Here is a 21,610-nt window from a genome sequence, read left to right as displayed (position 1 = left end):
ATTATTGTCCAGTCTTTAAATCTTGTGACTGACTACAGCCATAATGAAGATTCTCAATTCCCTGTGCACAGGACAAAAATCTAATCATTAAGGATAGCTACTGTGTTGCCACCCCTTGCTCAAATAAGGGATAACTGTGAAAGCATCTCTTAAGGGAAACTAAATGTTGCTCAACAGAATTGTTTGGCACAGGCTTCAATTCTTGCTAAGAAACAGGTATTTCAAGGATGTCTTGTCACTTCCAACAGCTCTCCTTGTAGGAAGTTCAGAGAAGATACCAAGAGCACAGTATGCCCAAAGTCTTAAGACTGACTTTCCTGGGGTAGATGTGTGGAAATTAAGTACAGTGCTTGAATGGAGAGTTGCCTGACTTGAGATAGTAGGTAACAGCTCATACTTCAGGGCCCAAAATGGTCTTCCCCTAAGGTGTGATCAGTATTCTTCACAGGATAGTCCTTATAGGAAAGGAGGGAGATGCTACTAGTGGCCTCTTAACTAAGTCCTTTCTGTAGTAAATTGAAAAGTGGGTGAGCAAAATGTTGTATGTAGCTACTGATACAGGCAAGAGTTTGGGGCACTTCTCCCAGGGTAGCAACATCCAGAAATCTGTAGTCTAAGACTTTTGAAATGGTGCATTTAGCATAGTAGTTAAAATAGGCCATACAATTGCATAGCAAGTAATTAAGCTGTGGTGATAGCAATGGACTTATCTACGTGGAGAAGATTTGAAAGACATCACTTAACAGTCTGCTGACATAGTTGCTGTGGGAATGATCTTGCTCTTCACTATGCCAGCATAACTGAAGGCACGACTGTCCCTGCATGAAAGCACATGCATCTCACCCTTCCACACTGCTGGCTGGCTCTTTTCAGATGAACTCGGAATTTAAGTGTAATAGACCAGTTCTAGTCTCTTGTTGCTTTATTCCTGCAGTCTAAGGGACTGAGTACTTCAAAAGGAAGCCTCCAAGCAAGGGCAAGAACTGCAAACAGAAGATTTTAACTTCACTTCAGTTTCTTGCATGTAGACCACACCAGCACTTTCCATTAAGAAAAGTCAAACTTAAGTGTGGCAAATACCTTGCACTGTAGCACAGCTTTAACTTGGGTCTAAAGCATAGAATTCAAATTTAGTTGTGGCTGAGACTCTTGTACCTCAAGCAGATTAGATTACTGCTATGTACTGTTGCTCCCTGCCCCAGTGAAATTTTAAAGTAAAGCTTGAGGGGATTTTGTGCTAGTCTAGTGGCTTAACTAAGATGTCAGTAGTAGTTATTTAAAATATGAACTTGTATTAAGGTAGCCTTTATCTATCCTTCCATTCTTCGTTTAGCAGCTAATTATCTTGCTCCAGAGATATGATTCTCAATGATATTGAGTTCTCCAAAGGCATGATAAATAACTGTCATGTATTGTGAGCTCTCACCAGGTGAAATGAGCTGTGCCAAACCTCAGATAGCAGAGTTTCTCCTGTAAACTGGCCAGAAAGCTGTCATTAACCTTCTCAAACTGAATTGTTAACACTGAGAATGGCTGGAACCTTGCAAATACCCCTGTCTTACATACAAATCTGAGCTTCTCCACAGTATCCCATTCCCTGTCCCCCTGTGCTGCTCAGGGGGAGGAGGTAGAGAAATTAGGAGTGAAGTTGAGCCTGGGAAGAAGGGAGGGGTGGGGGGGGGAAGGTGTTTTGAGATTTGGTTTTATTTCTCACTATCCTGCTCTGATTTTCATTGGCAATAAATTAAATTAATTTCCCCAAGTTGAGTCTGTTTTGCCCATGACGGTAATTGGTGAGTGATCTCTCCCTGTCCTTATCTTGACCCATGAGCCTTTCACTGTATTATTCTTCCCCCCATCCTGCTGAGGAGGGGGAGCGATAGAGTAGCTTGGTGGCCACCTGGTGTCCAGCCAAGGCTGACCCACCACAGGACTTTTTGGCACCCAGCTTGGGGCATGAGGAATTCAAGACAAGGATAGTAATTGGGAGAGGTAACAGGCAGAACATGGACTGAACATAGCTGGAGAGCAAAGAGCAGAATGATCATGGGGAATTTTGGTTATTGTAATTATGGTGAAAGTATGAGGGGTGGATTGTGTGTAAATTATCATAGAATCATAGAATCGCTTAGGTTGGAAAAGACCTTTAAGATCACCCAGTCCAACCATTAACCTAACATTATCAAGTCCACACTAAACCAATTAAGGGTAGAGTAGCAATTTCACGTTTACTGGCTTGGTGGCTGGATTAATTATAATGAATAATTATAATGGATGGAGATTCTCCTTGGCTCTCCTTTTATTGTTGATGTACTTATAAAAACATTTTTTATTATCTTTTACAACAGTGGCCAGATTGAGTTCTTGCTGGGCTTTTCTAATTTCCTCCCTGCATGACCTAACAAGATCCCTGTACTCTTCCTGAGTTGCCCGCCCCTTCTTCCAAAGGTGGTAGACTCTCCTTTTTCCCCTGAGTCCCAGCAAAAGCTCCCTGTTCAGCCAGGCCGGTCGTCTTCCCCGACAGTTGGTCTTATGGCACATGGAGACAGCCCGCTCCTGCGCCCTTAAGGCTTCCTTCTTGAAGAAGGCCCAGCCTTCCTGGACCCCTTTGCCCTTCAGGACTGCCTCCCAAGGGACTTTCCCAACCAGCGTCCTGAACAGGCCAAAGTCTGCCCTCCGGAAGTCCATGGTAACAGTTTTGCTGCCCCTCCTCTTTCCATCGCCAAGAATCGAGAACTCTATCATATCGTGGTCGCTAAGCCCAAGATGGCCTCCGACCATGACACCTCCCACAAGCCCTTCTCTGTTTGTAAACAGCAGGTCAAGCGAGGCACCTCCCCTGGTAGGCTCGCTTACCAGCTGCGTCAGGAAGTTATCCTCCACACACTCTAGGAACTTCCAAGACTGTTGCCTCTCTGCTGTGTTGTATTTTCAGCAGATGTCTGGCAAGTTGAAGTCCCAAGTTGAAGAACAAGGGCTAATGTTTACGAGACTTCTGCCAGCCGCTCGTAGAACGCTTCATCTATCTCTTCATCCTGGTTGGGTGGTCTATAGCAGACTCCCAACAGGACATCTGCCTTGCTGGCCTTCCCCCTCATCCTTACCCATAAGCACTCGACCTTATCATCAGCACTGTCGAGCTCTATACAGTCAAAACACTCCCTAACATACAGAGCCACCCCACCGCCTCTCTTTCCTTGCCTATCCCTTCTGAAGAGCTTATAGCCATCCAGTGCAGCACTCCAGTCATGAGAGTCGTCCCACCAGGTTTCTGTGATGGCGACTATGTCATAGCTATCCTGCTGCGCAAGGGCTTCCAGCTCCTCCTGTTTGTTGCCCATGCTACGTGCATTGGTGTAGATGCACTTGAGCTGGGCTATCAATTTCGCCCCCCAACGTTGCCATGCCGCCCCTGGGCTCTACACTAGCGGGCCTGTTTATATCCCCTTCCCTATTCGAACCTAGTTTAAAGCCCTCTCAATGATTCCCACCAACTCATGGGCAGGAATCCTTTTCCCCTTTGGAGACAGCTGATCTCCATCAGCCGCCAGCAGGCCCAGTGCCTTGTAAACCTCCCCATGATTGAAAAAACCAAAATTCCACTGATGGCACTAGCCTCTGAGCCACCTGTTAATCAGGTGAGTTTTCCCATTCCTTTCAGCACTCTTCCCTGCCACTGATGGGATTGAGGAAAACACTACCTGTGCTCCTGATCCTGCAACCAATCGCCCCAGTGCCCTGAAGTCCCTTTTGATTGCTTTAGGACTTCTCTCTGTAACCATCTCATCACTGCCAACCTGTACAACCAGCAGTGGGTAGTATGAGATCAGGGAGTTTCCTAGTAATGTCCCTAACCCAGGCCCCAGGGAGGCAGCAGACTTCCCTGTGGGATGGGTCCGGACAGCAGATTGGGCCCTCAGTTCCCTGCAGGAGGGAATCGCCTACCACAATTACCCTCCTTTTTTTCTTAACCGGGGCAGTCGTAATCCGTGGGGCTGACTGACTGGCCCTTGGCAACCCCCTGGCTGGACCTTCACCTTCACCTCCCTCCCCACTTGCCTGGCCCTCAACTCCCAGAGCCCCATATCTGTTGTGTAAGGGCAACTGGGAAGGTGAGGGAGGCCAGGAGGGGACTCGCCTGCCTCCCTGGGCAGGGACCTGTTTCCATTCCCCCCCATCTCTTGGATCCCCTCCTTCTGCTTGCCGGCAAGAGTGTAGGGGATCCTCCACTCCTTGTGGGGCCTCTGCCTGCTGCCTTGGCCCCAGGGATGGTAGGGTGCAGCTCCACCAGTCTATTTCCCTCTCATACTCCCTGATACTCCTCAGCCTTTCCACCTCCTCCTTCAGCTCTGCCACCAGGCCGAGGAGATCATTTACCTGGTCACAGCCAAGACATTTGCTGTCTCCGCTGCCCTGCGGTACAAGCGACAGGCTCAGGCACTCCCTGCAGCCGGCGACCTGGACGGCTGCATGTTTGTGCGGGAGCTCCATCTGGGGCGCCTCATTCCTTCTGGAGGAAGGCGGCTTTCGGGCAAGTGGTAACCATAGCTGCCAGGTATTCTCCTGGGAGGATGATGACCACTGCCTGAGTTTCCCTTTGGAACTAGGAGCGGGGTCACTTGGCCTTCCCCGCTCGCCCTGACCGCACGAACTGACATGCCACGCCCTGTTTGCCCGTCCTGGTCGCCGCGCTCCCTGGGTGCTGCTTTTATAGGTGGGGGTTTGGCCGCCGTCACTCCTGGCCCCGCCCATGCTGCGTCAGAGCTGCTGCACGTCTGCAGCTCGCCCTTTCCCGCCCTTCCCCGCTCTAGGCGGGGGGCTGGACTGCCTGCTCTCGCCCTGCGCTTTTGCCGCCTTAGCAAGGGTGCCCCGGCACGAGCGGCCGCTCCGGAGCCCTTCGCCTCGGTGACGTTGTCCACTTCTGTTGGTGTTGAGAGGATGTTATTTTGGTTTTGGTGTGGGGAATTCTTTTTTGTTGATGTGAGTGAAGATTGTGTGATGAATGTGTATTTTAATGATAATTCTTAAATATGTGATTCACAGAGGCGAGGGGTGGAATGGTTTGCGTGGCAAGGTTTGGGGGGGGGCGGCAGGGACTACAGGGGTGGCTTCTGTGAGAAGCTGCTAGAAGCTTGCCCCATGTCTGATAGAGCCAGTGCCAGCTGGCTCCAAGACAGGCCTGCTTCTGGGCAAGTCTGAGCCCATCAGCGGTGGTGGTAGCACCTCTGTGATAACATATTTAAGAAGGGGAGGCGGGGGGAAACTGCTGTGTAACAGCAGCTGGAGTGAGGAGTGAGAATATGTGAGAGGAACAACTCTGCAGACACCAAGGTCAGTGAAGAAGGAGGAGGAGGTGGTACAGGTGCCCCTGCAGCCTGTGGTGAAGACCATGGTGAGGCAGGTTGTCCCCCTGCAGCCTATAGAGGCTAATGGTGGAGCACATAGCTGCCTGTGGAGGACCCCATGCTGGAGCAGGTGGATGTGCCCAAAGGAGACTGTGACCCTGTAGAGAGCCTGCACCGGAGCAGGCTCCTGGCAGGACCTGTGACCCTGTGGAAAGAGGAGCCCACGCTGGAGCAGGTTTGCTGGCAGGGCTTGTGACCCCCATGGGGGACCCATGCTGGAGCAGTCTGTTCTTGAAGGACTGCACCCTGTGGAAAGGACCCATGCTGGAGCAGTTCATAGAATCATATAGAATGGTTTGGGTTGGAAGGGACTTTAAAGATCATCTAGTACATGAAGAACGGCAGCCCATGGAAAGGACTCACATTGGAGAAGTTCGTGGAGGACTGTCTCACATGGGAGGGACCCCATGTTGGAGCAAGGGAAGAGTGTGAGGAGTCCTCCCCCTGAGGAGGAAAGAGCAGCAGAGACAACGTGTGATGAACTGACCGCAACCCCCATTCCCTATCCCCCTGTGCTGCTTGGGGGGTTGAGGGGGTGGGGAAGGAGGAGGTGGTAGTAGTAGAGAATTCAGGAGTGAAGTTGAGCCTGGGAAGAAGGGAGGGGGGGAGGTGTTTTAAGATTTGGTTTTAGTTCTCATTACCCTAATCTGATTTGATTGGCAATAAATTAAACTAATTTCCCTGAGTTGAGTCCATTTTGCCTGTGATGGTACTTGGTGAGTGATCCTTCCCTGTCTTTATCTTCACCCACGAGCCTTTTGTCATATTTTTCTCCCCCTGTCCAGCTGAGGAGGGGGAGTGATAGAGTGGCTTGGTGGGCACCTGGTGTCCAGCCAGGGTCAACCCACCACACCATCTTTCTCCACCTTGGGGTTTTGTGGCTGCCTGGGTCTATGCAAATAAGTGGTCTGGCCTCCATGGGGCGGAGGCAGATGGCAATAATGGAGGGATGACTAGAGTGTAAAGATGACAACTGTCTATCTGGAGTTCTACCACTTTACAGTTGCCAAAGTGAGGCCTTGCTTGTGTATATTTGCTCCTTCCTTTGTTATTTCCCCTTAACTTTACTTCAGAGTCAATACTTACTGTGGCTGTATGACACCAGAGCTGGGTGTAGCTCTGCTAACTAAACTGGGGAAGCAGGATCACTGACAGGCAGGACTCAGTGCCTTGAGGTTGCTGTTTCTTCTTTCCAGCATGGAGCTGGGCAGAATGTCCTCAAGCTCAGCTCCTAGAGAGCATGTCTTCAGGCATTAGTAGGCTTCAGTGTTCAGCAGGAAAAAAAACTGGACTAACGGGTCTAATGAGAATATTTATTCTTCAAGGTAAAATATTATGCCTGCCTACTGATTGTTATTTGGATTTTTAAAAACTACAGCAAGCATAGCTGACCACCATCTCATCATGTCTACTGAAGCTGAAACTACTACTATCAACAGCCAGCCTGAGCAACAGGCTCCACTGAAAGCACAACCTTCAAAGAAGGAAAAAAGGAAAGGTAAGGAATACTTACCTCTTGAACACTTCCTCTAGTCAGTCTCCTTAGTCTTTTGCACTTGCCTAAAACTAAGATCACTCTTACACCATAGTTGAAATAATTCTGAGGTTTCAAGCTGACTTGGAAGAGTGAATAAATAAGCTAGTAAAATAAATCTAACTAGAAGGTAGGCTTTTAGCTTGAAAGGTTTTCCTAGCTTTATTTTCCTAGCTTTAATTTCTGAAGCTCTCGGTTCCGCTTGTTAAATGACTCATTTGCTGAGCCTGACAAGTCACCAAAAGCCTGGAGAATTGAAAGCCTAATGAGGAGGTGACCATACCCAGGACCATCCCAGCAGCTGTCAGTCTGAACCTGAACTCACTTCTTCCCCTCCCTCTAGAGAGGGAGTGACATGCTGGACACAGGTATAGAGTCTAGTCCAGAGAAGCTAGAAAACTCATTTCATGAGAATTATTGTAGATTAGATAATATTTTTTTTGATAGATTAGGTCATGTAAATGTAATTACCTCAGAGGTACATACCTAGGCGAATACTCTGAGTATGTTGAGCATGCAGAGAAGAAAACCAAGCAGTTCTCAGAAGTAGTGGGAACAGTGGAAATAGCAAATATAGCTAAAATACCAAGTGATTACAGGGCTGGGGGTACCAGGACTTGTAGAAATGATGGTGCTGATAGAGAAAGTTCTAGTACAGGGACTAGGTGATCCTTGCATGCCAAGAAGAGATCTGACTATGCCAGAACTAGAGGCTAACATCTGAAAGGCTTATTGAACATTCTGTATGGCCATGGGAAGTACCACTTTGCTTGGTGTTGTTGCTTAGCACTTATATCTACTTGGCTGTTGCCTATAAATATTTTAGTCTTTTATGTGTGTTCTTGAAGTCCCCAAATATTAAGCATTGAGCTCCACTCTTTGAACTGAGGCCAGATTCTGTAAGAACACTGTAACCTTAAAGGAGTAACTATCTTGCAGTGCATGCACTACTGGGAGGATTAAGGTTGTTATTCAGTTATACTTGAGGGATAGTTTTAATATGTACTAATATGATGTATTTTTAATATTAAAAAAAAACCTCTTGAAGCCACAATATAGACATTTCTCTCTCTCAAACAAAAAAACAAACAAACAAACAAACAAAGACAAACAAAAGGAAAAAAAACCCACACAAACCTTTCTCTGTCTCCAGGGCCAGAAAAGACAGATGAATCTCTCTTGGCCAGATTCAAAGGTGATGGTGTAAGATACAAAGCTAAACTCATTGGCATTGATGATGTCCCAGAGGCAAGAGGTGACAAAATGAGTCAGGATTCAATGATGAAGCTGAAGGTAAAAGCTTGAGCTGGCATGTAAGGAACATCTTCTGGGTAGCCTTCAGAAAGCTGATCAAACGGTCACTTTGGCATAACTTTAAAATACAGCTTAATGGTAACATAGTAATAACAGCACCATCCTAGATGGACACTACTTCCAAAGGTGTAACCCCTTGCTCAAAGGACAGTGTTTCTGTAATGGCTTGAGAATATTCCTTTGGGTCTCTTGTTGGTATTTAGCATGGATGCTAATAGCATGAGCACAAACAGTGAGCTTGGGTTTTGGGTGGGGAGGGGGAACTTTGTGCAATTTAACATAAAAACTCAAAAGCACAAGCTGGCATCCTATGGCAATGGTGACACCAAGAGATATAGATAAGCCAAAGAATAAATGAGACCCTGCAGCAACAAAGATGATTACTTCTGGAGGGCAGAACCCTCACATAACTTCAATCAGGCCACAAAAGCTGGTAAGGATGCTGCTACTGCAGCAGTTCTGTGTCCTAAGATAGGAAGCTTTAAAGCTCTTAAACACTTACAGAGGAAACACAATCTAGTTCTGAGGTATTGCTTCTAACCTAGTCAGGCATTTGTTGCAAGAAGAATGCTGCTCTAATTGTACAGTTGCATAGGAATAACTAGATTAGAACTAGTACAGCCACAGCCATGGGCTCATGAGAAATGTAAGGAAACAAGTTAAAGCTCAGTCTAACAGAAGTCTCATCAATACTTTGATATTCATCCTTTTCAGGGAATGGCAGTGGCAGCCCGCTCCCAAGGTCAACACAAACAGAAGATCTGGGTGAACATCTCCCTCTCTGGTATCAAGATAATAGATGAGAAAACTGGGGTAAGATATGACTCATTATCTTAATGTGATTCTTAAAGCAAGTGAGGTGCTTGGAAGTTAGGCCAATCTGAACTAGATTCATCAATAGCATCATGTTCCCCTTCTGCATATAAGAATTGGCTTGTGGAATGGGTTGTAAAGCTGAAGCCTCCTGCCAGAAAGATAGCTACATCCTATTGTGGTTAGTCAAAGCCTGATAAATCCAAGTCTTGAACTAGAGCCTTCTAACAATCTTAATTCTAACTACAGAGAAGAGCAGATATTATGTCTTCTGCAATTTAAATTAGTATTTCCCCCCCCCCCCCTTCTAGGTCATAGAGCATGAGCATCCAGTAAACAAAGTCTCCTTTATTGCTCGGGATGTAACAGATAATCGTGCCTTTGGCTATATTTGTGGAGGAGAAGGCCAGCACCAGTTTTTTGCAATAAAAACAGCACAACAGGTATGGATCAGAGGCCCTTTTTCACTTGCTATGAGTAATACTATTGTGTAAATACTTAACATCTGATAAGGGTGTAGTGTTTTGCTAGTAGCCCTATGAGGTATAGGGGAACATCAGCACAGATGGATTGGTTCTCCTAGAGAAGGGCAGTAGGAACTGACTGTATCACAAGTGGCTTTTATCTTGTTCAGCTTCTCTGTAGTCCAGAATAAAAACACTCAAGTAGCCTTGCTTACTATGATTAATCTTGCTTAACATGTCCATGCACCATGGAAGTCATTAGTGAGATGAATGGAGCCATTATCATAGGTTTTCCTGTACAGTGGCCTGTTGCTCTCAGTGAGAATGCTAATTCTTGAATCGGATATCCAGAGCTTCACTCAGAATTAGCAGGAGAGATGTTCGAACTGCACTAGTCTAGTTCTTATGATGCTTTGTCTTGTGCAACAGAGTTTCTGGGGCCAATGAATGGCAGGTCTGGTCCTCCTAGAGTTACTTCTGGGAGGGATTCTGATCTTTCTGTTACAGGATTTCTGCATGGGGGAACTCATATGCAGGGTCTGTCTCTATGAAGAGAAACTGTACATAAGCAGTACTGGAAACAAGTACTTGGAATTACTGCTGAGTATTATGCAGCTTCCTAAATGACTTGAACTTAAGTTGAATATTTATCATTTACTAGCTTGTCATTTTAATGACTATTATAAAGACATTATAATGACTCGAAGAGCCAAGGCTTCAAAGCTAGTAATGTCCTCATACACATCCCTGCCCTCCTGGAGAAGTTGGCAGCTTCAGACCCACTACAGGTGAGACTGAAGGGTTCCTTGTTGGAGCATGTTATTACTTTAGTGATAGCTGTAACACCCTCTCCTAAGCCTGTTTTATTAGTTTATCAAAGTCCTGTGTTGTACTGGCTTCACTGGAATTGTAGATCAAGTACAAAAGCCTTCTGTGTGTGGAGTGGTCTGTTCTCTGAGCTTTTTGCCATGGGGTGCTGCTTGCCAGCCTATAAGCTTAGCCAAGCTGTAGAAAGCTCTTGACTTGCTGCTAGTTGTTTTTAACACAAACTTGTCTGATAAGTAAAGACTTCTGCAGCTCTAGACTGCTGCAGCTGTACTGTTTGTCAAAGGTGATAACTCTTGAAATGGCTCTTCCTGCAGTTGCATGTCTAAAACCCTTGATTAGGAGAGGATGATGCTCACATGTAAACAGTGAGATCTGTTCAGTAGATTCTCTGCTTGAGCTAAAGGTAGTGCCTGAACAGGAGGACTTGTCCTACTCTTAGATACTGACACAGCTGCTTATGCACCTTAAGCAAAAGATCCAAATCAGTGTAGCTGAACCTGCCACCATCTCAGCAACTACTCAAAGCATTCTTGTTAATGGGTGTGCAGGGAATGCAGTACCTTTCTAATTCACACTAAATTTCTATCTGGATACAGATATCACTTAAAGCTGGTGTCTGCTCCACACATTTGAGGTGATGATAATCTTACCTTATGCTTGCATCACTGATTTACCATTTGCACAGTGATTAAAATAAATGTAGTACTAACTATAGAAGCTTTCTCCCGGTTCAGTGTTAGAGTTAGTAGAAAGCAGAGGGATACAAATTGCTTTTCTTCTCATGAGACTACTAGAGGGTTTGGATACCCTTTGTACTTTTGAGGAAATATGATTACGACTTGCCATGTACTTATGAAATCTTGTGCTACATGATTTTAGCAAAAAAAAAAAAAAAAAAAAAAAAAAGCAAGCTAAGCACAAGTACAGTCACTTTCCCTGGGGAGTTAACAACAGTTCTAAGCTGGTTGTGCCCCATTGCCCTTGGATTCTTGCATAAGCTCTCTTATGCAGAGACTAGATGGGTATTAAGCTCTTGCTTTTCCTGTTATCTCAACCTTACTGTTGCACCATTTAGGAAAGTTTGGCTTGCTGCTGCCTGGACTTCTACTGAAGCAAGCTGTGAAGTAGTACATGGCCTAAAATCTACATTCTTTTTTCAGGCTGAGCCTCTAGTTGTTGATCTTAAGGACCTCTTCCAGCTAATATATAATATGAAGAAGAAGGAAGAGGAAGACAAGAAAAAGGCAAGTAAAATTACAGAAACTGCATCAGTCTGCATAGAAATAAAGCTTGTTTCAGCTTTGGCTTGGTTTTTGGGCTCTTGTGAAACTTGACACTAAGGTCTGTCTAGAGCCAGGATCATTTGAGGCTATCTGTTGGTAGTTGTACCAGCAGTTTGATTACCTCCTAGATCTGGTAAGATCTCCAAAGCAAGAGGCTTTGGATATTCTACATGATATCTAGGTACTAAAAGCCTTCTCTTCTTTAGAGTGAAGAAGCAAGTAAGACTGAGGTAAGTTACTCCAACTCAGCCTCACTTGATTAGGTATACTGCTGTGATACAACTAGCTTGACTTTCTGCTGGCATTATGGAGGCAACATCAGATGCCCAATTGCATTGGAAATGAAGTAAAAGGGGTCTCCAGAATTAATATTAAGTAGTGATCTCCCTCATACTTCCTCTTTCCATTACTTGCTTTTTCAAGCCTGCAAGTCCCTTGCTTAAGGCAAGTTTTGATATTCCAATTCATTGACACTGTTGTCCATCTATTACAGAATGGTGGTGAAGCACTACCTGCTGATCAAGCTGACAAACTGAAACTGGTAGGTTAAATTTTGGAGCTTTATGCTGATGCCATTAAGGAGTTCATAACTGACTGTCTCCACATTGTGTGGGAAATTGTATTGGGTTTGTGTGGCAAGGCTTTGGTAGTGGGGGGGCTACAGGGGTGGCTTCTGTGAGAAGCTGCTAGAAGCTTCCCCCCATGTCTGATAGAGCCAATGCCAGCCAGCTCCAAGATGGACCTGTTGCTGGTCAAGGCTGAGCCAATCAGCAACAGTGGTAGCACCTCTGTGATAACATATTTAAGGGGGGGGGGGGGGGGGGGGGGAACTGCTGCGCAACAACCTGCAGCCAGAAGAGAGAAGTGAGAATATGTGAGAGAGACAACTCTGCAGACACCAAGGTCAGTGAAGAAGGAGGGGGAGGAGGTGCTCTGGGCACCAGAGTAGAGATTCCCCTGCAGCCCATGGTAAAGACCATGGTGAAGCAGGCTGCCTCCCTGCAGCCCATGGAGGTTAACAGTGGAGTACTTTGTGGAGGACTGCAGCCTGTGGGAAGGACCTCACGCTGGAGCAGGGGAAGAGTGTGAGGAGACCTCCCCCTGAAGAGGAAGGAGCAGCAGAGACAATGTGTGATGAACTGACTGCAACCCCCATTCCCCGTCCCTCTTTGCTGCTTGTGGGGAGGAGGTAGAGAAAACAGGGAGTGAAGTTGAGCCCGGGAAGAAGGGAGGGGTGGGGGGAAGGTGTTTTAAGATTTGGGTTTTATTTCTCATTATCCTACTCTGATTTGATTGGTAATGACTTGAGGAAAATTAGTTTAATTTAAGTCTGTTTTGCCCATGATGGTAATTGGTGAGTGATCTCTCCCTGTCCTTATCTCAACCCATGAGCCTTTCATTATATTTTTCTCTCCCCTGTCCAGCTGAGGAGGGGGAGTGATAGAGCAGATTGGTGGGTACCTGGCATCCAGCCAGGGTCAACCCACCACAGAAATGCAGTATTTATAGATGTGTTTGCAGTAGATCTGTGTAATGCTTGATTCTTGCTCTTGCAAGAACTGTAACACATACTGATTCTTTCAATATTTCTGGCTTCAAGGGAGTTGACCAGATGGAATTGTTTGGGGATATGTCAACACCTCCTGATGTGAGCAGTCCCACAGTAAGAAGAATCTAGCTTAGCTGTCTTGGTTCTTGCTTTGAGAGCAAACTTTGTCCTAGTAATAGATCTTTTGGGGGATTTTTTGGGGGGGTGGGGTTGGTGGTTTTTGGGGTGTTTTTTGTTAGCTCTGGTTTCACTGAGACATCTGTTTAGCTATCATCAGTGTACAAGTGTCTTAGGGCTATAATAGTATCTACTTACTAACTAGAGTAGCTAATGTCATGCTTATCTGGCAGAGTTCATTTGAAACTGTGTGACAAATAATCATGTATTGTTAGTCAGATGCCTTTAGAAATATGTACTAGCAGTACATGCTTCTGCTGTTATGAGAGCTATTACAGAAACTCAACTGAAGACCCTTAAAGCTGAAGCTCATTTTATGGACAAGCAAATATTTAAGTCACTCAGAGTGGACTCCTGGCAATTCTAGATGGGTGGCCCTAGCTCAAGATGTGGCTTAACTCCACAAAAGTATGCATTTAGCTTGTCAGCTCAGTGTGACCCCAAAGATCATACTGGTTTATTCTAGCACTATAAGCCACAATCAGCCATGATACAATTGGTGCTGCAATAGGTGTCAGTCCAGCTAGTGACCAAGTCTTACCCTTCTACTGCCAGCTTGATGGAGAGATGGCATGTTCACATCTTCCACCTGTAAATAGCTCTCTAATCTTACTCCAAAGCTGAGACTGCAACTTGAAGCCACACTAAAGCAGTGTGATTTCACAACTTGTCAAAACAAAGAACTAGAATTCAACCAGGGCTTCTTGACTCAAGTGAAAGCCTAGGTACAATTAGCGCTTAATGACTCTACAGGCTATAGAACAAGCATCTGATATTTAACTAAGGGATCTTAAAACAGGTGCTTTTAACATTGAGCTTCTGACACTAAGTAGCTGTGACTTGACCACAGCTTGTGGTGTTTGCTTTAATGGCTTATAAGATGAAGCTTTAGTGTAACTTCATTGTGACATCGAATGCTTAGTATGATGTGTTGGATACCAGGATCTCTCCTTTTGCAGCTATTTTCCTTGAGCTTGTGTACTATGCAGCAATACATAAAGCTAACTTTATTTTTTCTTTCTGAACAAATAGGAAACTAAAGAGATTCTGTTAGTGGATCTAAACTCTGAAATTGAGACCAAACAGACTTTTGTAAAAGAGGATCTCTTCTTGAATGGCATCACAACCTGTCTTCCACAACCAAAGCCACAGCCACCCTTCTTGCCTGAGAGTTCTTTCTCTGCCAACCTCAGCTTCTTTCCCACACCTAGTCCAGACCCTTTCAGTGATGATCCTTTTGCACAGCCAGACCAACCTGCACTGCCTTTATTTGATTCTCTAAAATCTGCTGATCAGAAAGAAAGTCTGAGTACCTTGACACCAGTGGGTAATGGTGCTTCAAACAGTGATTTTGACTACTTTGGTAAACAGTTTGACCAGATTTCTAATAGAACTGGCAAACAAGAAGCACTAACAAACCAGTGGCCATTTGAGAGTAAGTTGCCTGCAGCAAGAACTCCAAATGGGGTACCAGAGAGAGAACAGAATGGCTTTCTTAAAGCCCCATCAAACCTGTTTGTGGAAGGTCCTTCCAAAGGAATATCTCTGCAGAATGGAGTAAAGCTGGATTCTGAAAGCAATATCCAGCTCGTGTCACATGAGTCTATAACAATTAGCCCACCGCCACAAAGTACCAAGCCAGGAAGAGGAAGGAGGTCTGTCAAGGTGAACAGTGTTCAAGTAATTAATGGTGATATGCGTGCTCTTACTTAAAGAAGCTGGATGAAGGAAGCTTTTCTTTCTTCATACTGTGTAACTGGCTAAACAGCTTCACAGCACATCTATCTTTCACCTGCCATGCTTACTCTAACCTCTCTGCAGCCATGGTACATTCTAACATTCATGAATGCTTCATAGTAGCTATGATCACTAAATTATATACTTTCTTCCTTAATGCTGCCATACTTCTGTAAAGGTCTGGTAAGTATACTGCTATGTGTATTGACACTTGATCTAATGTCAGAACCTGTTATGGTAGTTGTATACCCATCAGCCTGTGGTTTCATAACAATGAGGTACTAGTACTAGCTTATAGAAACCTATGTAGTTTTGCAGTACTTGCCTACTGAGGGCAATCTCAATGACTTGCCTGATTAGACACAGGGTGGCTCTGGGTCAGCTGCATTTGTCTTGCACTGAAACGATGCAAAACTCAGTTGCCAACCTTGCCACAACTGCAGGGGTCACTGCAGACTGAGCAGGAATGTTGGGGAGGAGGGGGAGAGGAGCTCATTATGCTAGCAAATAATTCAGTCACTTTAAGTCTTATTCTTCTGCTGTTGACTTGTAACTACTGTATATTATACCTTGCCATGCATCTCAGTAGGTGTGAACAAAATGGTGAGGTTTGAAACTCTTGTACTTGATCTCTAAAGGATGTATCAAAGTTCTCAGCTCTGCTGTAGCTGAAACAAAAGCTTGTAGTTCTGAACTGGTGGGTCTTGATCAACCTAGCATGTGTTCTGCCATGCTATCTCATAACAGCTTTTTTCTTTCTAGACTGCATTGAATGACTTATTTAGTTCAGACTTGTTTGTGCCAACTACAGAGAGCCTCAGCTTGACCTCAGTAGCACAGATAGGACCTGTGCCAACTAATCCACTGGACCTCTTCAAAACAAGTCCTACCACAGCACCTCCATTGGCTGGTCTAGGTTAGTTCACAAAGCGAAGATCTTACTCTAGTCTAAGATATCTGTTAACACCAACACAGGGGTTCTAGTTGTCCTTTACTTCATGTGCAGTGCCCTGCCCTTTAACCCATGTGCTGTCTGCCCTAAACTATTCAGTTCTGTGAATAGAGCCCTAAACTTTGCATCCTTAACTGGAACAGGGTTTTTTGCTTAAACTTTGACAGCAGCTTGCTGCTTTGGGTACACAAGGTTCAAGTGTGCCAAGCACAACTTGGGAGGCCAGGGTAGCAGTGCTGCAGAGTCTTAGTAATCATTTACACAGAAGTAACCATATGATAAATATGTAGTCCCAGCACAGAAGTGATAGATGTATGTGTTCCTACCCCTGTTCTATCAACCTCAATTCTGTTCTTCAGGACCAAAATGGAGCCAAGTAAAAAATGTTAACCCCTTTCCCCCCACCGATGACTTCAATTTAATTGTAAATCAACAGTCTTTTGCAAACAGTACATGAAAAATGTTTTGCCAGTACTCTTGGTGGAATTGATACACTCCTACTTGAGGTCTTCAGATTACTGAAGTGCTAACAACAATCTCCCCCCAGGTGGCTTGCCAGTAACTTCATCACCATGGAGTGCACAGACATCTGCCTTCACTCAGGCTGCATCAGTCTTTCCTGTGTCTATGATGCCTGCTCAGTCTACAGGATTTGCTCAACCGCTTGTCTTTGGCACTCAAGCAGTGCCAAGCTGGAGCCAGCCTGCATCTTTTGATCTAGCAGCCTCTCAGATCTCTGGTTTCTGGGCACAGCCAGCACAAGTTCTATCTACTTCATGGGCACAGCCATCCAGTACTGTAAATCCCTTCCAGAGTAGTGTGTTCTCATCTTCAACATTACCTGCTCAGACCTCATCTGTACTGCCCTCCATGTCAACAACAACTAGCCCACCTCAGCCACCACCTAGAACTGCACCTCAGAAGGAGCTATCCAAGAGAGAGAGTGATGCTTTTATTGCTCTGGATCCACTTGGTGATAGAGAGATGAAGGATGTCAAGGAAATGTTCAAAGACTTCCAGCTGACAAAGCGACCTGCAGTGCCAGCAAGGAGAGGAGAGAAGCAAAACCTTTCAGGTGCTTCTGGATCTTTTCAGCAATTATTTTAGTAGTAAAGTAGGCATTCCTCAAGATAGTACAGATCATGATGACATGGAAGCTAGCAAGCTGTCTGCCAAAATGACTGAAAAAATCTTTATTTTTTTCTGCTTGGATAGCTGCTCAGGCAATGGGATGGCTAATCACTATTCTGATAGAACTAAAAAATTTGATTTAATGGTTACTGAAACAGGGTTGAAGGACTATCTCCCCTAATAATGTTAAAGAATTGACCAATGTCAGTGGCCAAACACTGATACCTAGTGCCTAAACTACTTGACTAGACTGAGGTAAACTAGGTCTGTACAGTGTTAGAAGTCCTATCTAGCTTAAGTGTACTGAGGGACAAGCAGGAGAGAAAATTGTGAGGCCACTCAAAGCAACTTCTGTGTGGGTTTTTGTGCACCTAATTAGATGAGCTTTGGTATTGCTATACAGACAGAGCCAAGTACTTGTTAAAGCTGTTTAGTGATATAGCAGTATGTCTCTTTCTTCCCCAGAACCACCAAAGCCTGTTTCCCGACAAACTGTGCTGCCAGCTGACGGCCTGTTTGAAAGTCAAGCTAAACCAGACCTTTTAAGTGCCTCATCTGTAAGTAGTAAAAAAACCAAACACCACCCTCCACCCCCCCTTGGGGAGTCTGTAACCAGTTCCCCAAGCTGCAAGCCCTACCATGAAGTTCTTCAGCCCTGTACTGGGAGCTTCTACAAAAGACTGTAAAATAATGTAGCTGCAGAAGTCTTCCACTTTGGCTATGCTTACCTCTCTGCAGAGTAGACTGAGTGTGGACTGTGCAGCTCTCTAGCTGAACAAATGGGAGGCTCCCATGTTCAGTACCCCCTGGGGGAGGAAGTGGCTTTACCACATAGCTCCATTTGGGACACAGCACTTGAAGCCCTTGGTGGAAACTCTGGATCAGTTCTGGAATGCTGACTTAAGACATCTAGCATTTGGCTAAAACAGACCTTGTCATGACTATACTGGCTCAGCTCCAAATGAGTGTTTATTAAGCACACATGACTTTTCAGAAAGATATCTTGCCTCAGACTAGGATAACTGCTAACATGGATTAATGTGTATTTAGCAGGCACTCTGCAGTATTCTCTTTCCAGAAGGTGTTTGGAACAGGAACTATCTGATACAAACATGCAGAATAAACCTGATGGAACCTGGAAATCCACTAACAGCCTATGATCTCTCTTTCTTAGAAGGGATCTCAGAAACCACCTTCTGGTCCTTTTGGTGATCCTTTTGGCAACCCATTTGCATAGATCAGGTAAGTCTTCCACTAATAAGACAACCTACTTCATTCTCTGAAATTGATTTGGAAAACCTTTGGCAAAGAGCTGGCTAAAAAACTACACTTTTTTTTTTAAACTTTTAATGCTCCTCTGAAGTATGGTAAACAGTCCCTAAAATAATACTTCTGCTAGAGTACCTCTACTCAGACTTGTATATAGCTGTGTTCTGGCTAAGCCTTAGCTGGCTTCACTTTCTTAGAAATAAAGATTTTTATTCTTCCATGGACTTAAATCTCAAGGCCACAATAGATCTAGATTTCCCTTCCTTGAGGAAAGTTAATGAGTAAATGTGCTGAAAAACTCAGAGGAGCTGACTAAAATCTTTCAGATATTTCTTTAGGAGAGTGTTAACACACAGTGCCCTATACAGCTTTCTCAAGTTTAATCCCCTAAATATTGTGGGTTTGTACTCTGGGTGAATTACAGTAAAAACAGGATAAGGGCTATTAGAGCTTTTGTCACTAGAAAGTAATGTAACTCAAACTTTTTTTTTACCATTGACTAGAGAACATGAACTGTCAAACTAGCAAATCTATTTTTCTGCCACACCTCTAAGTCTTCCCCTGAAATACTGTCTAGCTTCTAACAGAAGACAAGTATTGTTATTTATTGCTTTAATTATTGATCTTAGTGGCTCTAAGCTAGTTTAAGCAATAAAACTATAACTTATAGCCATCCTAACCTTAAGTCCTTTTCATCATGCTAGGCATAACCAGAAAAGGACAAATGGAATAACTGGACCTCTTTTCAACATGACTTTTCTACTCATTTCATTTGGCTGTCTGCCACTCTTGCTGCCGCTCCATGATGTCTGTAATCTAAAACATGTCTGGGTGGATTGAAACATGAACCCTCAAAGAACATGCTGTGAAGATGATAATTCAGGGCAAAGCAAATGGAAAGTTGGACTTATGCTGAAGACCTAAATTCAAATTGGTGGATGTTAATTTTAATTTAGTTCTTTGCAATCTTCCACAGAAGAGCTTAGCAACACTAAGTTGTGTGTCTTGTAAATATGGTCACCACAATTCCTCTTTCTGTAGCACTTACTGTCCTAAAATATAGGAACTGAATGTACCTGGGGAAGAAACACTGCCTTCACATAAGGGAATTGAATTAGTAGCTAAAACTCCACACCTTAAACAACTAGGTCAGTTGCATATTATCACAACAGCAGCCAGTTGTGAAGTTAAGTGGACACTACTCCTAATTGGTGATTGGACATATGACTTGGTCTCTGAGCCACAAAGATGTAAACTGTATGGTGGTGGTGGAGAAATCCAATACTTGTCCATTTAACTAATGGTAAAAGTAGCACTCTGCCATGAATGTGTAATAAAAGGACTAACTGTGGGGTCTGTAACAGAACTGCTGGGGTCCCGAGTACTAGAGGTCTATGCTGTAGGGTCACATAAGCTGAAGCACTTCTTCCAGAACATTGAGGTAGTCATGGACACTAACTGTTATCTTGGTGCTAATCTGGCATTTTTCAGGGAGGAAAATCTACTAGGATTGCTTTTTTTTTTTTTTTTTTTAAGGTGGCTTGGCAGACAAATGGAACAAGCAGATAGGCTCCTTGCATGTGTATATCAGTGAATGTCCCTGATGTTGCTCAGTTTGAGTTGTCACATGGTGTAATGTGGCATGTTTCCAGTATGTTAGACAGCAGAAAGACAATCATGGCTTTATTCCATGCCTAGATTCCTTGTGAACAGATGTACCACCTCTGTGCCATTAATGTGAGGTAGTCCTCAATCTCTTGAAAACAGTGCCTTTTCTAAAGAACCTCTTTACTAACAGATCTCTAAATCAGTTGGTTATAACTGACTGTAACAGCTACATTCTTGGCTAGTGGTGATGGCTGATGTGTCAGAGGTTTTTCTGTTAATGCTAAGTATAAACTTGAAATAGTATTGTTAAATCAAATGCCTAAACAGTTGCTGAACTGGAGAGTTAAGTCAACTTGAAGACAGCCTTAGTACCAAATTCAGCCAGTCATACAATTAGTCTTGTATATAAACTTCTCTTGCACTTTCTGTAATACAAAAAAAGCTATGAATTTAAGTATTTGTCTCAAACTGGAAATGTAGAAACTTATAGATGTTACACTTATATAAAACTGTAGTATCTCAAGTGATGTTACCTAATGACATTAAAAAGAAGCAACTCTTCATAGCAAGCTAACATCAGCGTGGCTGTTGATTGTGTCCTCCATAACTCAGTCTTATGGTCTAGTTGACACTAGGAGTTCAGAGCCTGCAAAAAATTTTCTGTCTCACAGGTTCTTACCGTAGCTGTCTGATAGCATGGTCTTAAGTCTTTCTGTAGCTTCTTGCATCAGGCCTGTTCAACATGAGTTGCCCCACAGCAAAATGTAAAATCTCCAGCTGCCTTAATAAAATCTCACTAGAGGCTCATTCCATTAGCTGCTCAGCCTGAGTTTGCTACTACTAAAGATGCTTTCTTGCTCCCTTCTGCAGGACCATGGAAGCTGGGTACTTAAATTGCATTGCATTCAGAAGTTTCATTCATTCAACTTGTCTATTCCAACTCTGCAAGGGGTCTAAACTGATGCTGGGAAAACTAAATTAGAATGGAGAAAACATTTAACTCATGTTCAAAACAAATTTTACAGTTACATTAATGCAGATGGCTAACAAGAATAAATTGATCAGAAAGTTACTTTAGTACTGGAGACAGACCTGTAACTGTCAGCCTAATGTATCACTGGATAAATGGAATGGATGCTTACTTACTTCTTTCGGTACCATTTGATTGGGATGGTTAAGGGAGGGAAAACAACTCATTAAAGGGGAGTTGGTATCCAGCTTGAAATATAGGTCTTAGAGTGCTTCAGAGAATCACTGATTTTTTTTTTTTTTTTAATTATTTGGCTGCATGGTAACATGTAATTTAGTTTTAGATTAGATGGTATCTTTGAATACTAAAAAACCAACTGTTTCAGTGCTTGAGAGAAGGGATATGTTTACCAGCATTTGAGCTGAGTATCTAAATGACCATTTGCTGGTCTAGCTAAAATTAACAGTCCTACTATGTTGGAGTTTTGCAATAGCTGTTGGGATGATAGCTAAGAGCTGGTTAATAGGACCTCTTACAGGCTGGTCAAAGATGCTTGCTGGTCTGCTATCTTAGTTT

At 44.0% G+C, this 21,610-nt stretch overlaps 1 protein-coding gene across 1 annotated transcript; it reads left to right on the top strand.

Moving 5' to 3' along the window:
• Positions 1-6,809: 6,809 nt before the first annotated feature.
• LOC142596518 (disabled homolog 2-like) lies at positions 6,810-18,424 on the top strand. The gene is made up of 13 exons (XM_075725664.1): positions 6,810-6,903; positions 8,093-8,232; positions 8,968-9,066; positions 9,378-9,509; positions 11,519-11,602; positions 11,848-11,871; positions 12,135-12,182; positions 13,242-13,304; positions 14,400-15,032; positions 15,867-16,020; positions 16,604-17,131; positions 17,653-17,744; positions 18,362-18,424. Exons 1-13 carry the CDS (start codon positions 6,810-6,812, stop codon positions 18,422-18,424), a joined length of 2,154 nt encoding a protein of 717 aa, XP_075581779.1.
• Positions 18,425-21,610: the final 3,186 nt, after the last annotated feature.

The sequence above is a fragment of the Pelecanus crispus genome, chromosome W, assembly GCF_030463565.1.
Source record: "Pelecanus crispus isolate bPelCri1 chromosome W, bPelCri1.pri, whole genome shotgun sequence".
Taxonomy (NCBI): Eukaryota; Metazoa; Chordata; class Aves; order Pelecaniformes; family Pelecanidae; genus Pelecanus; species Pelecanus crispus.
This window is presented reverse-complemented; position numbering and strand designations above follow the sequence as displayed.

What these genes read in the sequence shown, in the direction of transcription:
- LOC142596518 (XM_075725664.1), top strand. Translation starts at nt 6,810, where the DNA reads ATGTCTACTGAAGCTGAAACTACTACTATCAACAGCCAGCCTGAGCAA. An exon ending in AAAGAAGGAAAAAAGGAAAG is followed by an intron (nt 6,904 to 8,092) that starts GTAAGGAATACT and finishes CTCTGTCTCCAG; the next exon opens with GGCCAGAAAAGACAGATGAA. An exon ending in AAGCTGACAAACTGAAACTG is followed by an intron (nt 12,183 to 13,241) that starts GTAGGTTAAATT and finishes TCTGGCTTCAAG; the next exon opens with GGAGTTGACCAGATGGAATT.